The sequence below is a fragment of the Myiozetetes cayanensis genome, unplaced genomic scaffold, assembly GCF_022539395.1.
Source record: "Myiozetetes cayanensis isolate MyiCay16 unplaced genomic scaffold, myiCay2020 scf2-11, whole genome shotgun sequence".
NCBI classification, from domain to species: Eukaryota; Metazoa; Chordata; class Aves; order Passeriformes; family Tyrannidae; genus Myiozetetes; species Myiozetetes cayanensis.
The window spans coordinates 60906989-60925344 of NW_026087411.1; the positions used below are offsets into that span (position 1 = coordinate 60906989).

The 18356-nt window shown below is 37.3% G+C and overlaps 1 protein-coding gene across 14 annotated transcripts in view; it reads left to right on the forward strand.

The window, feature by feature from the left end:
- The window catches only part of PTPRK (protein tyrosine phosphatase receptor type K), a 393483-nt gene that overhangs the window by 159764 nt on the left and 215363 nt on the right, over positions 1-18356 (forward strand). For all 14 annotated transcript variants that reach the window (XM_050315975.1, XM_050315961.1, XM_050315960.1 and 11 more), the window contains exon 4: positions 16850-16931. In XM_050315975.1, coding sequence (XP_050171932.1) covers positions 16850-16931 — 82 coding nt within the window. The remainder of the gene's footprint in view (positions 1-16849; positions 16932-18356) is intronic.

An 18356-nucleotide genomic window follows, 5' to 3' on the forward strand; every position in this document is an offset into this window, starting at 1 on the left:
GTAGTCTCTAACCCAATAACTCTGTCAGTTTGGTTTTCATTTTAAAAGGGAGAAATTCGGCACTTCTTGGATTCTTGCTGCTATAGTAACACCATCCGTTTGCTTCCACTTTAGCCTTTTAAATTTTTTTTAGGCTGTTTATAGGAGAGATTTTTATAAAATCTGTTAACGTTACAGCTAAGTTCAGTACATTTACCTCAAGTTGTCAATGTGCTAGATGTAGGCAACGAAAGTGTATTTCCGTGCCTGTAGTTTAATACTTTTTTTTTTTAACAGACTAGAATATTCTTTTTAAAAACTGCTTCTTTTTCATAACCAGACTTAAGTGCATTCCTAACAATTAATATATATGTGAGATAATAGCTTTCTTTAGTAAGTATATTAAATAGTCTCACTTTTTTCTAGCTTGCAGGTGGAATATTTGAGGAGTTGAGACAGTCTTTGTGTAAATTGTAACTTAAATCTGTAATTAGTGAGTGTCAGTAAAGGAGCAAGGAAGGCTTCATGGTCCAAAACACAACAAATGTCACATTTCCTGATATGGATTGTGTATGTTCTCCATGTCTGTGGGCAAAGCAGCAGACCTGCTCCTTTAGCAAGTCCTGCCCCGACTATCAGCAGCAGTGTACCAGGCTGCATTTTCAAACCTTAGCCTGGCAAACTGTTTCTTGTCCTTCTGAGAAAGTCAGACCTCTCTTAAGAAACATTGTTGTGTTTGGTGGGTTGCCTAAATGGCTGCGGGGAAAAAAACCTCCAAGCCAAATTAGGTAGGAGATAAGATAAGGATACAAAGGCTTTAATGAGCCCCCAGGCTTTCTGGAATACCCCCAACATGCGCTCTGGAATACAGATGTTCACAGTTTTTATAATGATTTTCACCCAATCCCTGTCCAGCCACCACCCAAGTTCTGCCCCCGCCACGCCTCTTGGGAATTGGGTCTGGGGGTGTTTTGGGACCCCCTCTTCTTCATCTTCATCTTCCTCAGAGCACGTAATGTCCTTGGAGGCCTTCCAGAATTCTAGGCCTGAAGGTTGTTGGGTCTATGGCTATATCTTCTTCCGTAGGGTTAGGATGTTCCCTATAATTCTACCTTGAAAAAGAGACAAAACAGGCCAGTGGAATTTATGGGAATTGATATGGGAATGGGTAACAGGGGTTTGAGCTGGTGTGTTAAAGGGTAAAGGGATAATATGCTGCTACTCTAAAATCTACATTTACTACATAACTACTTCTAAGATCTACAGAAATTAAAAAAATCAAAACATCAAAACTCCAAGGTATCAGGTGGATGCAAGCATGAAAAATAGAGGCAAAATCAGAACACATAGAAAAGATAAGTCCTGTATGTACAAAACTGTATAGTTCAAGAAGATAGGAAAATTTTTCCCAATATCCAATCTAAACCTCCCCAGGTGGAACTTGAGGCCATTTCTTCTTCTCCTACGGCTTATTATCTCAAAGAGACTGAGCCCTCACTCTCCTACAACCTCCTTTCAGGAAACTGTAGAGAGCAACAAGGTCTCCCCTGAACCTCCTTTACTTCAGGCTAAAACCCCCTAACTTCCTCAGACACTCTCTGTAAGAGTGGTGCTCCAGACCCTTCACCAGCTCTGTTGCCCTTCTCTGGACATATCCCAGCACCTTGATGTCTTTCCTGTAGTGAGAGGCCCAAAACTGAACACAGGATTAGAGGTGCAGCTTCACCAGGGCAGAGTAAAGGAGAACAATCACTTCCCTAGTCCTGCTGGCCGCACTATTTGATACAAGTCAGGATGCCACTGGCCTTTTTGGCCACCTGGGCACATATTCATATTCAACTGCCCCAGGTCCTTTTCTGCAGGACACCTTTCCAACCATTCATCCTCAAGCCTGTAGCATGGCAGGGCGTTGTTGTGACCCGAGTGCAGGACCCGGCACTTCCCCTTGTTGAATTTCATGCAGTTGCCTTCAGTCCATTGATCCAGCCTGTCCAGATCCCTCTGCTGAGCCTTCCTGCCCTCCAGCAGATAACACCAACTTGGTGTCGTCTGCAGATCTACTCAGGGGACTCTGCATCTCCTCATCCAGATCGCTGAATAAGATATTAAACAGGAACACCACTAGTGACCAGCCACCAACCGGATTCACCACCACTCTCTGGGCTTGGTCATCCAGTCAGTTTTCTATCCAGCCAACAGTGTACATCTAAGCCATAGGCAGCCCATTTCTCCAGGAAAATGCTGTGGGAGACAGTGTCAAACTCTTTATACCAAAGTCCAGGCAGACAACATCCAAAGCCTTTTCTTCATCCACTAGGCAGGGTGCCTTGTTGTAGAGTTCATATCATGACCAGTGATGGTGGCAAATTGCCCCAGGACAAGGACAAAGGGTACTAAGATTTGGCTGTAAATGGAAGTATTGGATGCGTGACTGTGCCACACTGAGGAAGAAGTAGAGAACATGATCATTTTTCTGTCATGTCAACAGGTGATGCACAACAGGCGGTGTAGGAGCAGGCGAAAAATTGTTTCAAATCCTTTGAGACTTTGCAGTAGTTGTACAAGTTTTTTATACTTAGCAAGATGCTTTTATTAACAGCACAGGGAAATGGCCAAGAAATGCTTGCCTGCTGTTCAGACATACTGTGTGCACATGGCTTTTTGTTTTGCATATGTTTTATTTTGTCCTTTAGAAGTGAATTTAGTGCTTTGTTCTTAAAGAAGTATGTTATTGCTGGGTTTGCTGAAGTCACTTAGTGAATTTGCCCAGTAAACACTAAAGACTTTATTCAGTGGAGTGTTTAGCAACATGTGTCTTTGAAAAGTGGCTTTCAGGTAAATTGGTCTTACTGGTTAGATCAAACAAAGCATATGCTTTGCTGGCAGGGACAACCACAAATGATGAGTTAAAAGACTTCTCCACCTCCCAGGGAGAAAATTTTGTATAGTAGCTAAGAAGCAGGATTTCAGGCTTTTATTCAGCCAAGATGCTTAACTTTTATACAAAGGCCCCTACACGAGTGAATTAAAGTGACATTAACAAGTATTTTCAGATAAGCACTTGACTAAGAATTTATGGTTGGACTTGATGACCTGAAAGATCTTTTCAATTCTTAATGGTTCCATGATTCTATTAGTTTATTTTGCCTTTAAGTAATTTAAGTTTCTGCTCCAGACTTGTGCTGCCAACTGTGGGACACTTGCAGCTTCTGGTTTTATTTTCAGTCTCTCTTATAAATGAAGACAATGTCTATGTAAGAAGCTTTCATGTACCTGTTTGAGAGATATATTGGTAGCCTTGGATAGAAGTCTCATGGCTTGTCATGAATGAAGTGGAGTCCTTTAAATCAAATTATTATCCTTGAAGTTCTCTTCGGAGGATGGCAAAAGATACTTCATCCTTTGCAGAAAGGGCAAGAAACTGAGAGAGGAGATGGTCAGAGAGACTGGAGGGGAAAAAAGAAAGGAAAGAAAGGAAGTGATGATTTGGGAAAGTAATATTTTCTTTAAAAAAATAAAATTTGTACATCTCTTTTTATCTGTACTTTGAATTGGTGAAGTGAGCAAAACTATAAATAAAGATATTTTGAATATAGTGGTTGCTTTCCTTTTTTTATGAAATATTTTTCTCATGAAGTTACCTACTACAACTTTTTTGGCTACTAATCTATGAAAAGGGATGCTACTCTTGGGTTTGTCAGTGATAACAGTTTGTGATCTGACCTCATTTTGTTGTCAAATCTATTAATTAATGGCCTAGGTTGGTTTTTTAGGGTTGTTTGTTTGTGGTTTTTTGTCTTCACTTTAGTCTTTCTGATCAAAAAGGCAACTAAGTCAAGAGACAAGAAATTAAGGATGGTGTGAATTCAGTATAAGAAATGTTCATCTCTGAGTGTGTTAAATCTTATTTAAATTTTGAAAGACATTTTAATCATTACTTTCATGCAGTAAATGGTGTCTTTCTCAACTTTTAGATAGAAAGTGTGGCATAAAGTGGCATGAAGTGTGGCATGTGCTTGTCTAGCTACTCTTATACTCTAAACTCTTATACATAGAAGTACCAGTCTTACTAACATGTAAATACTTGAATACACTCTTCATTGGTTAGTTTTTAGAGATGACACAGAAATTTCTGTAAGTATAATATTCCATTGCTTGCTTTCACTTTCCTCAGGCCATGTGCACTAAGAAACTTAATTTCAGCTAACTGCTGTGATCTTGATTTCACATTACATCAATTTTAGGTACTGTTGCTGCAGTGACAATTTTTATTCAATCTGATTTTTCAGTAAAAACCCTGCTGGGAAAAAAAAATCACAAAACTTAAACACTGATTTCCTTTTTTTTCTTTTTCTGACTTGTCCTTTGATTAACTTCTCTGCTATTTATTGAGTAGAAGAAGAGTTTGAAACTAAATAAAAATTGAACAACTGAGATTACATAGTAAATATTTACGGGTTTGGATGTATATATATGTAAGAGCATATGTTTGAGGGTGCACTGAAGGGAATGCCTCAAAGAGTATATTCAGAATGACTGAGCTGTTTTTTATGTGGTGATGTAACAGTTTATGCTAGAGCTCTGTAAACTGGTAAAATCACACAGAAACGCAATGGTCTGCTGAAGAAAACTGCATGGAAATAAGCATGCTATGCCATTGTCAGGAGGATTCCCTTTATTGGTACTTCTGGAGTTTCCCCCTTTGAAATGAAAATCTTTGGTAATTCAAAAGCAGCTCTTTTTGTATTTCTTATGTATTTCCATTGCAGTTAAGGACTATTCTGCTATCCCAAATTTGTTGTACCTGATGAGCATATGTTTATTTAATTTCTTTCTAAAGGATCAAAATTAGCCTTTTAACATATACCCAGCTTATCTATTTTGGTATTTGTTTAACACATAATAGTAGCAGGATGGTATTTGAGGCATAGTGAGAGATACTGCAAAATCTCTGGGGTTTGCAGTTTTTAGAATTGTGCTTTAAGGCCCTGGAACTTTCTAATGATTTTTTTTTTGTTTTTAACTCTGTACCTCAATCTTACCTTCTGGCACTCATCAAAACTTTCTTCAGCTACAGGATATAAAGTATTTTGTATGTTGAAATCAGGCATGTCTAAAATGTTCCACTTTAAATAGTGTTTGAATGTTAGATAGCACTTGTTCATATTTCCTTATGTTCAGAAATTGTTAGGAGAATAGTATACTTTTTTTTTCTCCTTTGAACCTTCATACAGTGTGTGGATGGAGTTTCTAGAACAAACACAGAAGCTCTTCCTTGAAGCTATCTTACAGTGTTTTGAAACCTTCTATGTTGCTAGAGAGAGTGGCAATAAGACAGTAAGAACAAAAAACTCCTGTGTGCACATGCACACGTGTGTGTTGTGCTCCGACATGTACATAATAAATTGTTTAGTTCACAAGGAAAACATTTTATCCTCAGAAGCACATCCCAGATTTAAGAATTCAGGCATACAACAACTTACACAAAAGCAATGTAAGATGAAGAGGAAGGAGAAAAGAAGGCATGACTGTTAGTAAGGGATTGTTTCTCCATATCTTTCAGGCACAAGATGAATAGCACCTGAGTTCCCTAGATATTCTGACATCCACTGAATTTATTGTCTTACAAATACCTTGAATTTTTTCACATCCAGAGACCTGTTTACAGCACAGAGATGGATCACACACTTTTTCTTCATTTGTTTGTATTGTCCTTATTAATCACTGACTTTTGTCAGGACTTTGACTTTGGTTTTGTGCACAGGATTGACTGAATGTAAGCCAAGGATAGCTGGATATGCCAAAGGACAAAATGACTATTAATTAATTTGTTGTATATGCCATTATTAAACAGTACTCAGTGTAAGGGAGGGGAACAGAAATGCTTTGAATTGTCGTGTCCTGTCACTGTTTGGCTTGATCAAAATGACTCGGCCTGTTTTAGGCAAGGGAGAGGAGAAGGGAATCTGGTAACTCCATGTGGATCAGTTGAGCAATTAGAGAAAGCTTAATTTTGACATCTCTTTACAAAAGGCTTTTAGGTAATCCAGATTAGTTGCTCCAAATGCCCTGTTGCCAAATGTATGAGGGAATATCTGAAAATGTTGCTACCTAAAAATGGCATCAACAGTCTGGCGGTTTCTTAGCGTTCTTTGGATAAACAGAGTTAATGTTTGCTGAGACACAGTGCCCTGTTCATTTTGTGTGATCAATACCTTGTCCAAATTCAAAGTAGGTTTAGTCACGTATAAGCACATTCATGCATAGATGTATATATCTATTGCTAAATGCAGAAATATTTTAATATGCTATAATTAGATGCATTGTTCTCCAGTATATCGGTGGTGTGCATATATATATACATATCTTGTTGAACTTTTTGTCACAATTAGGCATGTGATTTTATTTAAAAGCTTTGTATGAACTGGTATCCAGAAGAAGTTGTGTAAACAGATCAAAGCCTGTAGTTTTCTTGCAGACATGAATTTGGAGATTTTGTAGCTTGTATTATTGAATATGTATTTTAAGTGTGAGCATAAATTAAATGCGTAATCTGTGGTTAATTTTGCTAATTTAAATGTATATGGATTTTCCAGTAGGAGACAGTAGAGAATTTGTTGCAGATACCGGCAGTGCCTTCAGTATTTATTGTGGTGGAGCAAAATGTACTCTTGGCTTTTGCATGGTGAATGTCTGTGGTGGTTAAAGTCATGTTTTAATGCTGGGAATTTCTTGTGGCTGGTGGTGTTCTGCAAACCTTTGTGAACTGAACATGATGATAATTGCCTGTGACTACAGAAGCCTGAATCTGGTGAGGAGGGAAGTCACCATTCCAATTGCAAACCCTGATGTACTCCCACTTAAGAATTGGCTTTGTCATCTTTTATATAATATCATGGAAGTAAAAAGCACCACGTTGAACATAATGCAGCGGGTTGTGATACAGATATCAACTGGATCTGCTGACAGGACAGTGTGCCTGCCCCTCTGCTGGAAAAAAGGGCAGCTTAAATATAGGTTTTGACTTTTCTGTAGTTGCCAGTGGGACAATCTCTAATAACTAACCATGAGTTACATTAATAAATGACAAACCTTGACAGCAGAGATTGTAAAATTTGTTTGTTTGGGGATTGAAATTTATCTTCAGAAGGTTACTAGTAAGGACATCCTTCTTATCTGCTTATTGTAGATAAAAATTGTAATTTTATGAGGTAAAGGGTTAGTATTCATCTGTGAAATATTTTTCTACCATTTAATAATCTATCTGTTAGAAAATTATTTTATAGGCACATTAAAAGCATGTGTTTCAAATTAGAAAAAGCTGTGGTAGGTTTACTCTGCTGGTTATAAACCCCAACATGTTTCAAGAATAGTGATTGCTTGGTGTTTCATAGCTATTTTTCCTAACAACTTAAAAAACAAGTTGGTGCTTTACCCTGAAAAAGTTCAAAGGATGTGATTATAAATGGTTCTTGGTTATTTCTGTCTTTCAAGAGACAGTATTCATTCTGGCAGTATTTTTGCCTTCCTTTTTCTGTGGAGAAAACTGATACATTTCTGTGCAGTACCAGAGACAGAAGCACTACTTATTTTGGTAGCCAAGATTGCTGAAATAACTTATGCAGTACACCTATAGAAGAAACAAAGATCAGTATTAATCTTCAATGCTGAAAAAATATAAATAGTTTGGTTTGAGAACAGAGAGACCCTTTTCCCTTGAATTTTGATTCTTCATTCCTTTGTTTTACTTTCATTTTAGTTTGTTTGTTCAAAGGCTAGTCAGTGTAGCAGATTGATCAACAGTGGGAAGGTAGGAGGGAAAACGACTAATAAGACTTTAGTAGATATATTCAAGTTGAGTGTTTTAAGGGGGACAGAGGAAGTTCTTTGCCCCTAAGTCTCTGTCTTGTTAATGTTTGTCTTAGTGTGATGTGCCTGACTTGACATGTCAGTAACTTGTCTTCTCTGCTTTGATCCAGTTTCCTTTGTTGAGCTATATCAACTATAGCATCTATAGATATAGAATATAAGCTGAATAGTTTTAGCTTTTTACTCCAAGTAAATGGAAGAAACTATAAAGATTCTCATTTAATTATTTTATTATTAATTATATAATTTCCGAAAGCTCTAAAAATATCCCAGAAAAACATATTTGGAGAATCTCTTATGAATTAATATAACATATCGGCCTTGGCCGATCTAGTAGTGTGGTAAACTAGATCTGTATCATTCCTGACTGATGTTTACCTAATCAATATCACAGATTCCACAGCTATTACTTTTGGTGCTTCATCTTCTTTACTACCTTTTTGATGTAGAAGCACTTGGGAAAAGAAATATTTCATTATCAAAATCTCAAGTGCAAGTTTCTTCTTTAAGTAGAAAATTAGGGAATTAATCTGACTTGTCTGATTTCATTAAGCAAGGCATGTAATATTGCATATAACCAAGTAGTAGTGACAGTTTAAATGGTTTCAATGTTCTTGGTCTAATGTTTTCAGAAGTAGGAAGATAATTTTCAGAGGCTTGTTGAAATTGAATCTGAGTATCTGGAGGTCTGGCATATCTGGTATATTTAGAGGCCTTTTCAAGGTCTTTCTCTTTGTGGTCTTGCTAGGCAGTCTCACTGAATGCAAAATCACCAAAACCTGGTCCCAAATGTATGCCCCAGACATGATCAGGATGTCAGGTAATATGCTTTGAAAGATTCAGTTAGTGATTCTTTTTTGACTGTTTTTTTTGGGGGGGTGACTTTTGGTTTTGTGATTTTTTTTTTCTTTTCAACTTCACAAAATTAAATTTCACGAGAAAAAAAAATCTGTGACTATCACTGTGTATCTATGGGGATGTATTCTATCTTTTTTTTTAAGGTATATCAGTTTATGAAGACAGAAGCACAACTTTAATCTCTTTCTTCTTTGGGTTTTCATTTTCAATGCATCGTGCTCTTGAGAAACAACTGGTTCTTTAGCTTCTTCATTCACAAATGCAGATTTGTTAGGCTTTGCTGTCACTTTGCCAACCATGAGCAGTTAATTTCTTCCAACTGTGGTAGGAACGGAAAAAAGGAGTTGAACCAGTTATCAGGCATGGCTTGAGGTTGTTCTATCCTAACCCAATGTGGAAATTATGCTACTTACAGTAAAGTGAAGGTGTAGCCTATCAAACTGTTTTGTTCAAAACTACTATGGAGCAACGAAGTCCTGGTTAACAAAATTGAAATTGCATTCTGTTGCTTCACTGTGACAAAAGCCATTTTATACTTTATTTGTTTGCTGTAATGCGCTTCTGGAGAACTTGCGTGCACTGCCTCCTCCATGCAATTTTTCCACCTGTAAGTTAAGGTCCTATGATTAGCCTTCATAAATATATGGATTTCTTGGGTCTGTAGTCACTGCATTAACCCAAAACACAGACAAGCTTTGAGCTGCAAAAAATCAAACAAGAAAGTATAAAACAGAGCATACAAGATAATTTAGGAGTTACTGTGTCAGTCAGCTCCATAATGCAGGGCAGCATGATCATTTAGGTTTGGATTCTCACATGGAAACAAATAGGAATTAACACAATAGATTTTGAGCTTTGGAGTTAAAAACCCTGTCTATTCAGATGTCAGCATTTGGCAATGAAATCTCTGTGAACCCACCCTCAAGTGCAGAGGGTAGGGCGAGATTGTTTGAGGTATATTGCATTGTCCCTTAATAGAGTCTCTGCTTCTCCGTGGTTATGGATAACATTTGTCATGGCTAAAAATGGTTGCTGGAGAACTGTTCATAGCTCCAAAATTTGTTGATAGGTGATATTACATTTTTACTAGGTACTAGTGGAAGGGGATAGCAAATCTTTCCATGTGACTTACACAAATACTGCTTACGTTGTCTCACAGATGGTTCATAGGCAGGAATTATAGTAAAAGGGCCAGGTGTTAGTCAATGCCTGGCATTCTGGCAGAATACATCTAGTAAATATTAGTAATTGTAAAGTACATACATGAAAATTTTTAATTTACACTTCCTAATGAGAAAGGGATGATACGCAATCCAAACTACAATGTGTCTCTGGTCCTGTCACACTGTTTCTGTCCTCACCTTCCCCTAGGGTTTTTATATACTTTGATGAGATGCCCCTAACCCTTCTCTTCTCTGGGCTGATCAGTCCCAGCTCTCTCACGTTTCCTTATCTGAGAGATGCTCCAGTCCCTTCATCATCTTTCTGGCCCTTCACTCAGTGGCTCTCTCCACTGTGTCCATGTCTCTCTTGTACTGAGGAGCTCAGCACTGGACCCAGCCCTTCACGTGTGGCCTCTCACCAGTGCTGGGTGGAAGGATCACCTCCTTTGATATGCTGGCAACACTTTAATGCAGCCCAGGATACCATTTGGTCTTCTTTGCCACAAGGACACAATACTGGCTTGTGTTGAACTTGGTGTTTACCAGGGCACCCATGTCCTTTTCTGACAACTACTTTTCAGCTGTGTGGTCCCCCGAATATGCTGGTTAATGGAGATATTACTTCAAGGCATAATGGTTATAATTACCAAATGTGTTCAGATCTATCAGTAATTTGACTGGGAATATATATGGTTTGAGACAGAGCATATTTAGAAAAAAAAATTTTTTTTTCTTCCACATGGTAGGGAATTCCCAAAGGTTCCTGAAAGTCAAAAAGGACTGACTTCCGCCCTAGATTTGGAAAAGCAGTATCATGCCAGGCTTGTATTGCTGCATTTTCAAGTAGCTAGCCATATTCGAAAGGACTGCTTCTGTGCTACTGGAAAGTGTTTTCTTAAGGTTTTGGTATATCACAAAAATAAGCAAAGTATTAAGTATTTCATATTGATCCTTAACTCGTCTCTTACTGCTGCTTTCCCCATTTTAGCTTTTAAATGTCATGATTTACAATGCTAATAATGTCTTCGTTTCCCATGGTTAAAAGTCATGCCTTTGTATGCAGTGTTACTGTTATTTTTAAATCTCAGTCTTTTAAGAACTTTCACACTTAAATAAATGTTTTGGTGTATTGAAGATCTGGTGTTTATGGGCTGTGTAAGAATGTTTTTTCTTCAAGTTCTTCAGTCAGTCAAGAGCAGAGTGGGTTTTTATAAGACTATAAGTGTTCCCACATGATAAACTACTGTGACTCCAAAGCCAGAGCAGCTGTAACTCATCCATGTGTAGTGCTTCATCCAGACATTTCCTAGGCAGGAGTCTAGAAACATTTGGCATAAGCAACTTAGGAGAAGTGAGCAAAGATAAGTTCAGGGATTTTTTCCCCTGATGTTCTTTACTAACACAGTGTTTTCCAGGGTCACTGAGTCTAATTTCTAGCTTTTCCTACCACTGGATAACTGTGTCATAGAGGCCGTTTCAAAGGCTTACTATGCTTCATATTAATAATATGTTTTCCTGAAACATGTACCTTGTTTGTGGAGGTAAAATATTGCTATTATCTTTCCTCATTTTTATATTGTTTAGCTCACCAAAAGTTATTTCTTAAATGCAAAGAGACAATTTTTGTACTGTGGTGTGGGTTGTTTTTTGTTTTGTTTTGTTTTTGTTTGTTTGTTTGTTTTCGCTTTTTTTTGCCTGTGAGTTGGGTGACTAGGTGGCTTGACTTACAACTAATAAATTCTCTGAATGATTAGCCTTTAGGAGCCTTTGTAGGCATGTTTTGTGTGATTCCTCACCAGAGAGCATGAACTGAGATGAATCTTGCTAGTGTAGATATCCCTATGTTAAGTGGAGCTTGAACGTATCTTGAGGGTGTGATTGTCAAGGCTCCTTGTAAATGATTGTAAGATGCTCAAAGAATCTGAGCTGACCAGCTCAGCTGGTAAGGATACTAGTGAACAGATAACCTTATATCCTTCAGTTTCCAATAACAGGAGGTGTGTTTTTGAGGAAAAAAAGAAGTAATAGGGTGTTAGCTGACTTGGCAGACTTGAGAGCCCAGAGTTTTCACCCAAATGTTTGATTTGCTGTGCTGGAAGTTATCCTGGGTCCTGTCAGCAGCGAAGGCTGCCTCACAGCTTTACTTAAGCATTCAAATGGAAGTAATTATGTTTTCATGAATTCTAAATTAGTTCAGCAGAATTATCTGTAACTTTCACAAGGGAAATGCTTTTTATTATGTCAACAAAATTTTTATGTTAGATAAGATTTCTTTAGCTGTCCCTTTCTTTCAGCTAGCTTCCTTTAAGTGTTTCTTTTGTAATAGGACACTGGTTTCATGTTTATATTAATTTTTAGTTTCTTGGTAATTAGAACCTTTGATTTAGTGTTTTAAAATGCCTTAACACTGTAAAAGCACTGGATTGGGCTAGAAACTTGTCAGTGAATATGATTGGCTACTGTTTTATGTACAACTGGCCTTGCTGTTCATGGCTTTTCATCTACAGAAAATTATTTTACTGCAAAACAAACTCGCTTCTATATGCTGTTTAATCTTAATGAATTTTAGTGTAAGTAGTATGTTCAAGTATATCTGTAGTCACCCTACTGTGCTTTTACAGAACTGAAAGTTAACCAACAAAAGAGATGTGTGTGAAGTAGAAAAAAAATTATTATGTTTTCTTTTTATATTCTTATGAAAACCTTTAAAGGTTTATATCTGGTGAGGTTAATATAACTCACATCTAAAGAAGTTAGGTAATATAACTCCACTGCTTTCTTTGACTTTAAGTAATTCTTCATTCAACATAATTGTTTAAGAGGAAAAAGAGAAAGTAGAAAGGAATTGTTAAGATGTCTTGAAGTAGTCACCAAGACATCCTATAGAAATGTGTGCCCTTCAGCATGTTCATGTGGGACCAGAGTGGGTGCCAGAGAACAGTGCAAAGACAGAAGTTTGCTGGTGGAAGCTACTTTGGAATAACAAGGACAGTATGTAATTGTGAGGTCCTGTGGAAGGACCATCACAGTATCTCCAACTGTGAGTGACTGAGCAATAAAATGACAGGCACATTTTAGTGTAGATAATGAGGTATAAAATAATGCACACTCCATAAAATCATTGTAGGGTTCATAAAAATGTCAGCATAGAGCTCAATGATGGTGGAAAAAAAAAAGGAAATGAAGTGTTAAGAATGGTTAAAAAAGTTCAGTATAAATTAGATAACAATATTATGCTGTTGTATAAATTATGACTCACCCATATTTTGGTTACTGTGTGCCAGCTCTGCTCTCATTATCTTCAAAGAATATAGTGCAGTTAGAAAGAGCTTTAGAGAGAAGGATGAGTATAATCAAATGACTTTTATATGAGATTAAACAATCTAGGACTCTTCAACTTTGCGGCAAAATTACTTCGGGACGTAAAATAGAGGTCTACAAAGTTGTGAATAATATAGAAGGGTGACTGGGATCAATTTGTCAGATTTGGGTCATTGAAGGAAGTCTGATACAAACCAGACAAATGGAAATGTCTCAATGCTGTCGTGGATTTTTCCAAATGATACTGTGTTCACTAAAACTTACGTGGTTTTAGGGAGAAAATGGCACAATATATGGACAGGAGATACATTAGGAATGTCTAAATATGTTGGAGTGCATCCAGTTCAGGTAGTTCTGACACTGCATCTTCATTTGCATGTGAATGTAGGTACTTCATAAGCAAGGATATGCAATTTTATTTGGAGAATTAAATAACATTTGAGTATCACCTTGGAACTGTGTAGAAAATTCAGGGATCAAATATAATTCCTTTGAGTAGCATTTGAACTACCTGAACGATTCAGCGTTTTCCGTTCTCATTCACTGTGGCAACACTGGTACAAATGAGACAGGATAGCTGTCTCTACAGCCCTGCTCTGTGCCAGCCCAATTCATCCTGTGGAAACGATCTCTCTCTCTCTCTCTCTCCTTTCCATTAAAGGAAGTGAGCGTCTCTCAGAAGTGCACTAGATGAGCATGCAGTTAAATTGTAATAAGTGGAAGGACATTTATAGTTGCACAGACAACTAATGTTTTCTGGTTAGAGTGATAATCTGAATTATTTTTCAGCAAAGTGAAACTGTTGAAGCCATTCTTTCTAGGACTGTAAACTGAATAGCAGTGCAGATGAAGTGCAGAATTCACTCCCAAAGCGCTAGTGTCTTACTAGGATAAATCTCTTCTGGTGAAAGTAGTACCTCAACAGTCTGTTTTTTCTCAAATAGTGTGTGCTTATCTGAGGAAAAGAACAACCCAAGGTTCTGGTCTAACTTGTCAATGTTTTAAATTGCTTTTTATATAGGTTTATATAGATTTTCACCTATATATGCAATTCCCCTTTTCTTCTTCCCATTTTAAATGTGAACAGATGTTATTAAATTACAAACCTGATAATATTTTTTGAGCTGCACCTTTTGCTATATTGTGTCTACAGTTATGAATGTTTCATGGTTGTATTTATATCAATTATGAATGTAAAAAATAATAATTTAGTACTGTATACATGAAATCTCAGCTCCCTAATATGTCTTTTTAATCGCTGCATTTTTGCTTTTGCTTATCTTGTAAACATTGTACCTTTTAATTTTTCACAGACTTTGCCTTTCCATATTTCTTCATGTTTTCTGTTTTGTTGTGTTGTGGGTTTTTGTTTGTTTGATTGGTTTTTTTCTTCCCATGGATCTCCTTGTTTTTATCTTACCATTTCCTGTGAACTTCTACCTTTTTGACAACTTCCTACTCTTAATGAGTGGAGATTACTTAAATATTGTAGAGGTAGAAAAACCCAAGTAAATTAATTCCCAGATGTGTCCCAGGAAAGGTAACTTTCTCTTCTGTGACCCGCAGTGTGGGAAGGTATCAACATACAGGAGAAGGACACACTTATGTAGGCCAAGCTTCCCTGGGAAGCTTCCCTGGATCTAAGTTACTTCCAAATAAATAAGTAACAACCCAGTTAGATTGAGGTGTAAATTTAGTCCAGTTCTTAACACTGATGATCAGATTTCTTAACCGGACTTTGAGAAACAATGTGCTTTCGGAGTTTGTGTATGTTATAGAACTGTATTGTGTTGTAAAGAAACTTGTCTGCCAGAAGAGATTTAGATATAATGTTTATTTCTTACTGAGTTGTCTTTCACACTATGTAACCATTTAAATAAAAAGATTATTAATCAATGTTAATATTGATGCTCCTTGCTGGGAACAAGTGCCAGCTCTCTGAAGATATCTGAGGAGTGGGTGGACACTGTCAAATAGGTCTTTGGTCAGAGAGTCATTGGAGCTGTTGTTGGCCAAAGCAGGAGGAAGAGGCAGAGAATGAAATGGGTTGTGAAACTTAATTGCATTTGGGTACAAATAAAAAAGAAAAAAAAAGAAAAAAGAAAAAAAGAAAGGGGTTAGAAGTGCAGTCTTAAGGGGAACTTCTGGAGAAACTGGAGGAGGATTGTAGTCCAGTGCTGTCAAAATATATGTGCCCCCCAGGCTTCCTCTTCCAGCAGTCAAAGCACAAGTTTAGGAATGCTGTGAACCACATCATTAATATGTCCATAGCTACCTTTCCTTACTTTTCCCTGTCTGAGGTTTTGAAATTATCTCTGGGTATAAACAGACCACCTGGGATCCCTGCCTCCTGTGGTGGGGAGACAAATTGCACTTCATATCTGGGATGGGTTATAAAGGTGAGGAATTTCAATGAGTGGAACATAAGAACACGGAAGTGTACCTGAAAGTTGCATAATTTTCAGGTATCTTGCTGAAGAGGCTATTTTTGTGAATGAGATATCCAGAAGGAATTCTGAAAGTTAACAGGAGCTGCTTGCTCCAAAGACTCCCTTGAGACTGAGGAGTGAAGTGGTCATTACTACCTACTAGTGGGCCATGAGATATTCCTGGTAAGAAGACCTGAGAAAAGTGCTTAATGGGGACAGCATTCTTCTACTCACCTGCAGGGTATGCTGGGTTGTTAATTCATTGCCTTTGCTGCTCCCGTATGTTGTCCCCAAGAATGAGAGATGTAAACTACCTAAAAAGGTTATACATAGAGCAGCCAACTTGTTTTAAGCTTGCCTTGCACAGAAAAGCCCAATAGACACTTCATTTGGGTGATTGTGACTGCAAGTTTATATCATAACACTTGACTCAGTCTTTACCGATGTGCTTTCCTCCTAGTTCCTTTCAGTTAAGACACTCAGGCTTCATTTTTATTTCTTTCCTTCTAATTATTTGCCGTCATAGTCTTTTTTTTCTTTTTTTTTTTTTTTTTTTTTGTCCATGCAAGGAAGCATGAATCATGTCAATAGATTTTTTTCCATCAGTTGGTAATGTTTTGTTACCTCTGTAGCAAAATCCAGTTCCGGTCTCTGGAGCCATCCAAGAACAATTCTTTGTTGTTACTGCCCATTTGGGATGGGTCAAGATGCTGGATGCTACTAAATAAATCTTATGCTACAGCTGTTCTTTTCGTTCCCACTGGGGAGTGCCGTGCTATTTCTGCGCTGCTGCATGTTTTCCTGTGCAACTGCTCTGCAGAAGGTTACAGGAGACTGTGGACTGTATTGTGACCTCCAACAAGAATGACAAAATTTTGTTAAAATTGGTTTATCAGTTGCGTGCTTGTATCTAACCTGTCTCAAAGTAATGGCATTTTTTCAGAATTGAATCATGTTTGTACATTTAGCTGAGTGAAAGCAGTATGCCATTAATTTGAGGTAATAAACATGTTTTTTCTGGTGTGCTGTGAGCAGCAAATCCAAAGCAAGTCATGTATATGAATGGTATGGAACTGCAATACATTGAGTAATAAATATTCCATTCAGCTGTCAAACCTGGTAGAACTTCAACTAAATGAAAAAGGCAATGTGTCTTATGTCTACACACTTGCCACTGGGGGAATTCTGTAGAAATGAGTGTTGTAAACATTTTTTCTTTCATTTTGACAGGTAATATTTGAAGCTGAAGTCTCAGATGGGAGAAATGGCTACATTGCCATTGATGACATCCAGGTCTTGAGTTACCCTTGTGGTAAGTAATGATTAAGAGCTGCATTTTTCTCTGTCTTTTCACGACATATTTGATATTGTTGTGGCCTGCTCAGTTTTCATCACTTGATCACTGATGTTCTTTGTTCCTTCAATAGTATTTTTGTTGCAGCTTCCAGGAGGAAATGTAGTGTTGCAATAGGGATTTATCTGGGTGAAATCTTTTTCTGCCAGAGGTAAATTATACAGGGATAAAAAAAGCAGGATTTCTTCAGTGTCTTTTTAGTTATACTGTAGTTGGTGTGCATAATCAAAATGGGTTTTAATGTTAATGTGTGTACTCACTGTTAAAGAAAAATTGGCAGATGCTTGTAGGAGGTTTATCAGACTTCATGCCATTTTTCTTTTTTCCCTTTTTTTTTTCTAAACAGACACAATAGATTTAAAAAAAAAAAAAGGAAAGAAAAAGGGCTATTGAACTACACAGGCATTGCATTTTGTTTATTTTTGTGTGGACAGCCTTCAGACATTTATGTCTGCCTTTCCCTTCTTAATCCTGGGGAATAATTACACACATGCAAAACCAAGTTGTGATAATGAAAATCTTCTACAAATAAAAAGTTATGAGAAAGAAATTGTTACTGTGCATTTCTGGCACTTGTTACCAATTTTTTTTTGGCAATTTGTTTCTGTTCAGTTCTTTTGATCTTCCCCTAGACATGCCCATTCTAAAATGTGATTTTATTGAAATGTAGCACATGGCTGATAATTTAATTGCTTTCTGAAATGATCAAGATATAACAATACCCTGCCCCAACTTTGCAAAACAATACCAGATAATAAAGTTGCAATGGCAACCTCACATCTTGTTTTCTTCTATCCCAAACCTTTTAAAATCACAGTTCCCAGGGGCTACCATGCTTACAGTGTATTTGAGTGAGTTACCTTTTTATATTTCAGCCAGCCCAGCTATCTGATGATTGTACTCAGCAAAGCTCTGCTTGGATTCAGTATCACACAGTGTGTTTTTTTTAACTGCCAAAACAAAATGTACAGTCATACCAGCAGATTATCAGCATGTTATTACAGTATTCAGATAAGCTCTTTTTTGTTATTGATGTTTAAACCCTCTTAGTTCCAATTTAATGGTCTTTTTTCCTGTGCTTTTGTTTTTGTTTTGTTTTTAGTAAGCACAAAGAAATGACAGTTCAGCTGCTGTTTTCTTTAGTAGGTTTTGAGAGAGGGATGGGCAAGCTTTGTAGTGTACCCATTCCTCAAATGTGTCTGTCGGCTTTCTTCGGTCTAATAAATCCTTCAGGTGATTTTGCCACTGAGGTTTCCTAGGGGCTTTGTCAGTGTGAGAAATAGATTTGTCAGCTTCTGAAATAGTATATTCAATGGCATGAATTATTTCATCTTCTAAAACAAGAGCTCTGAGTTGCATTGCAAATAACATGAATAGTATCTC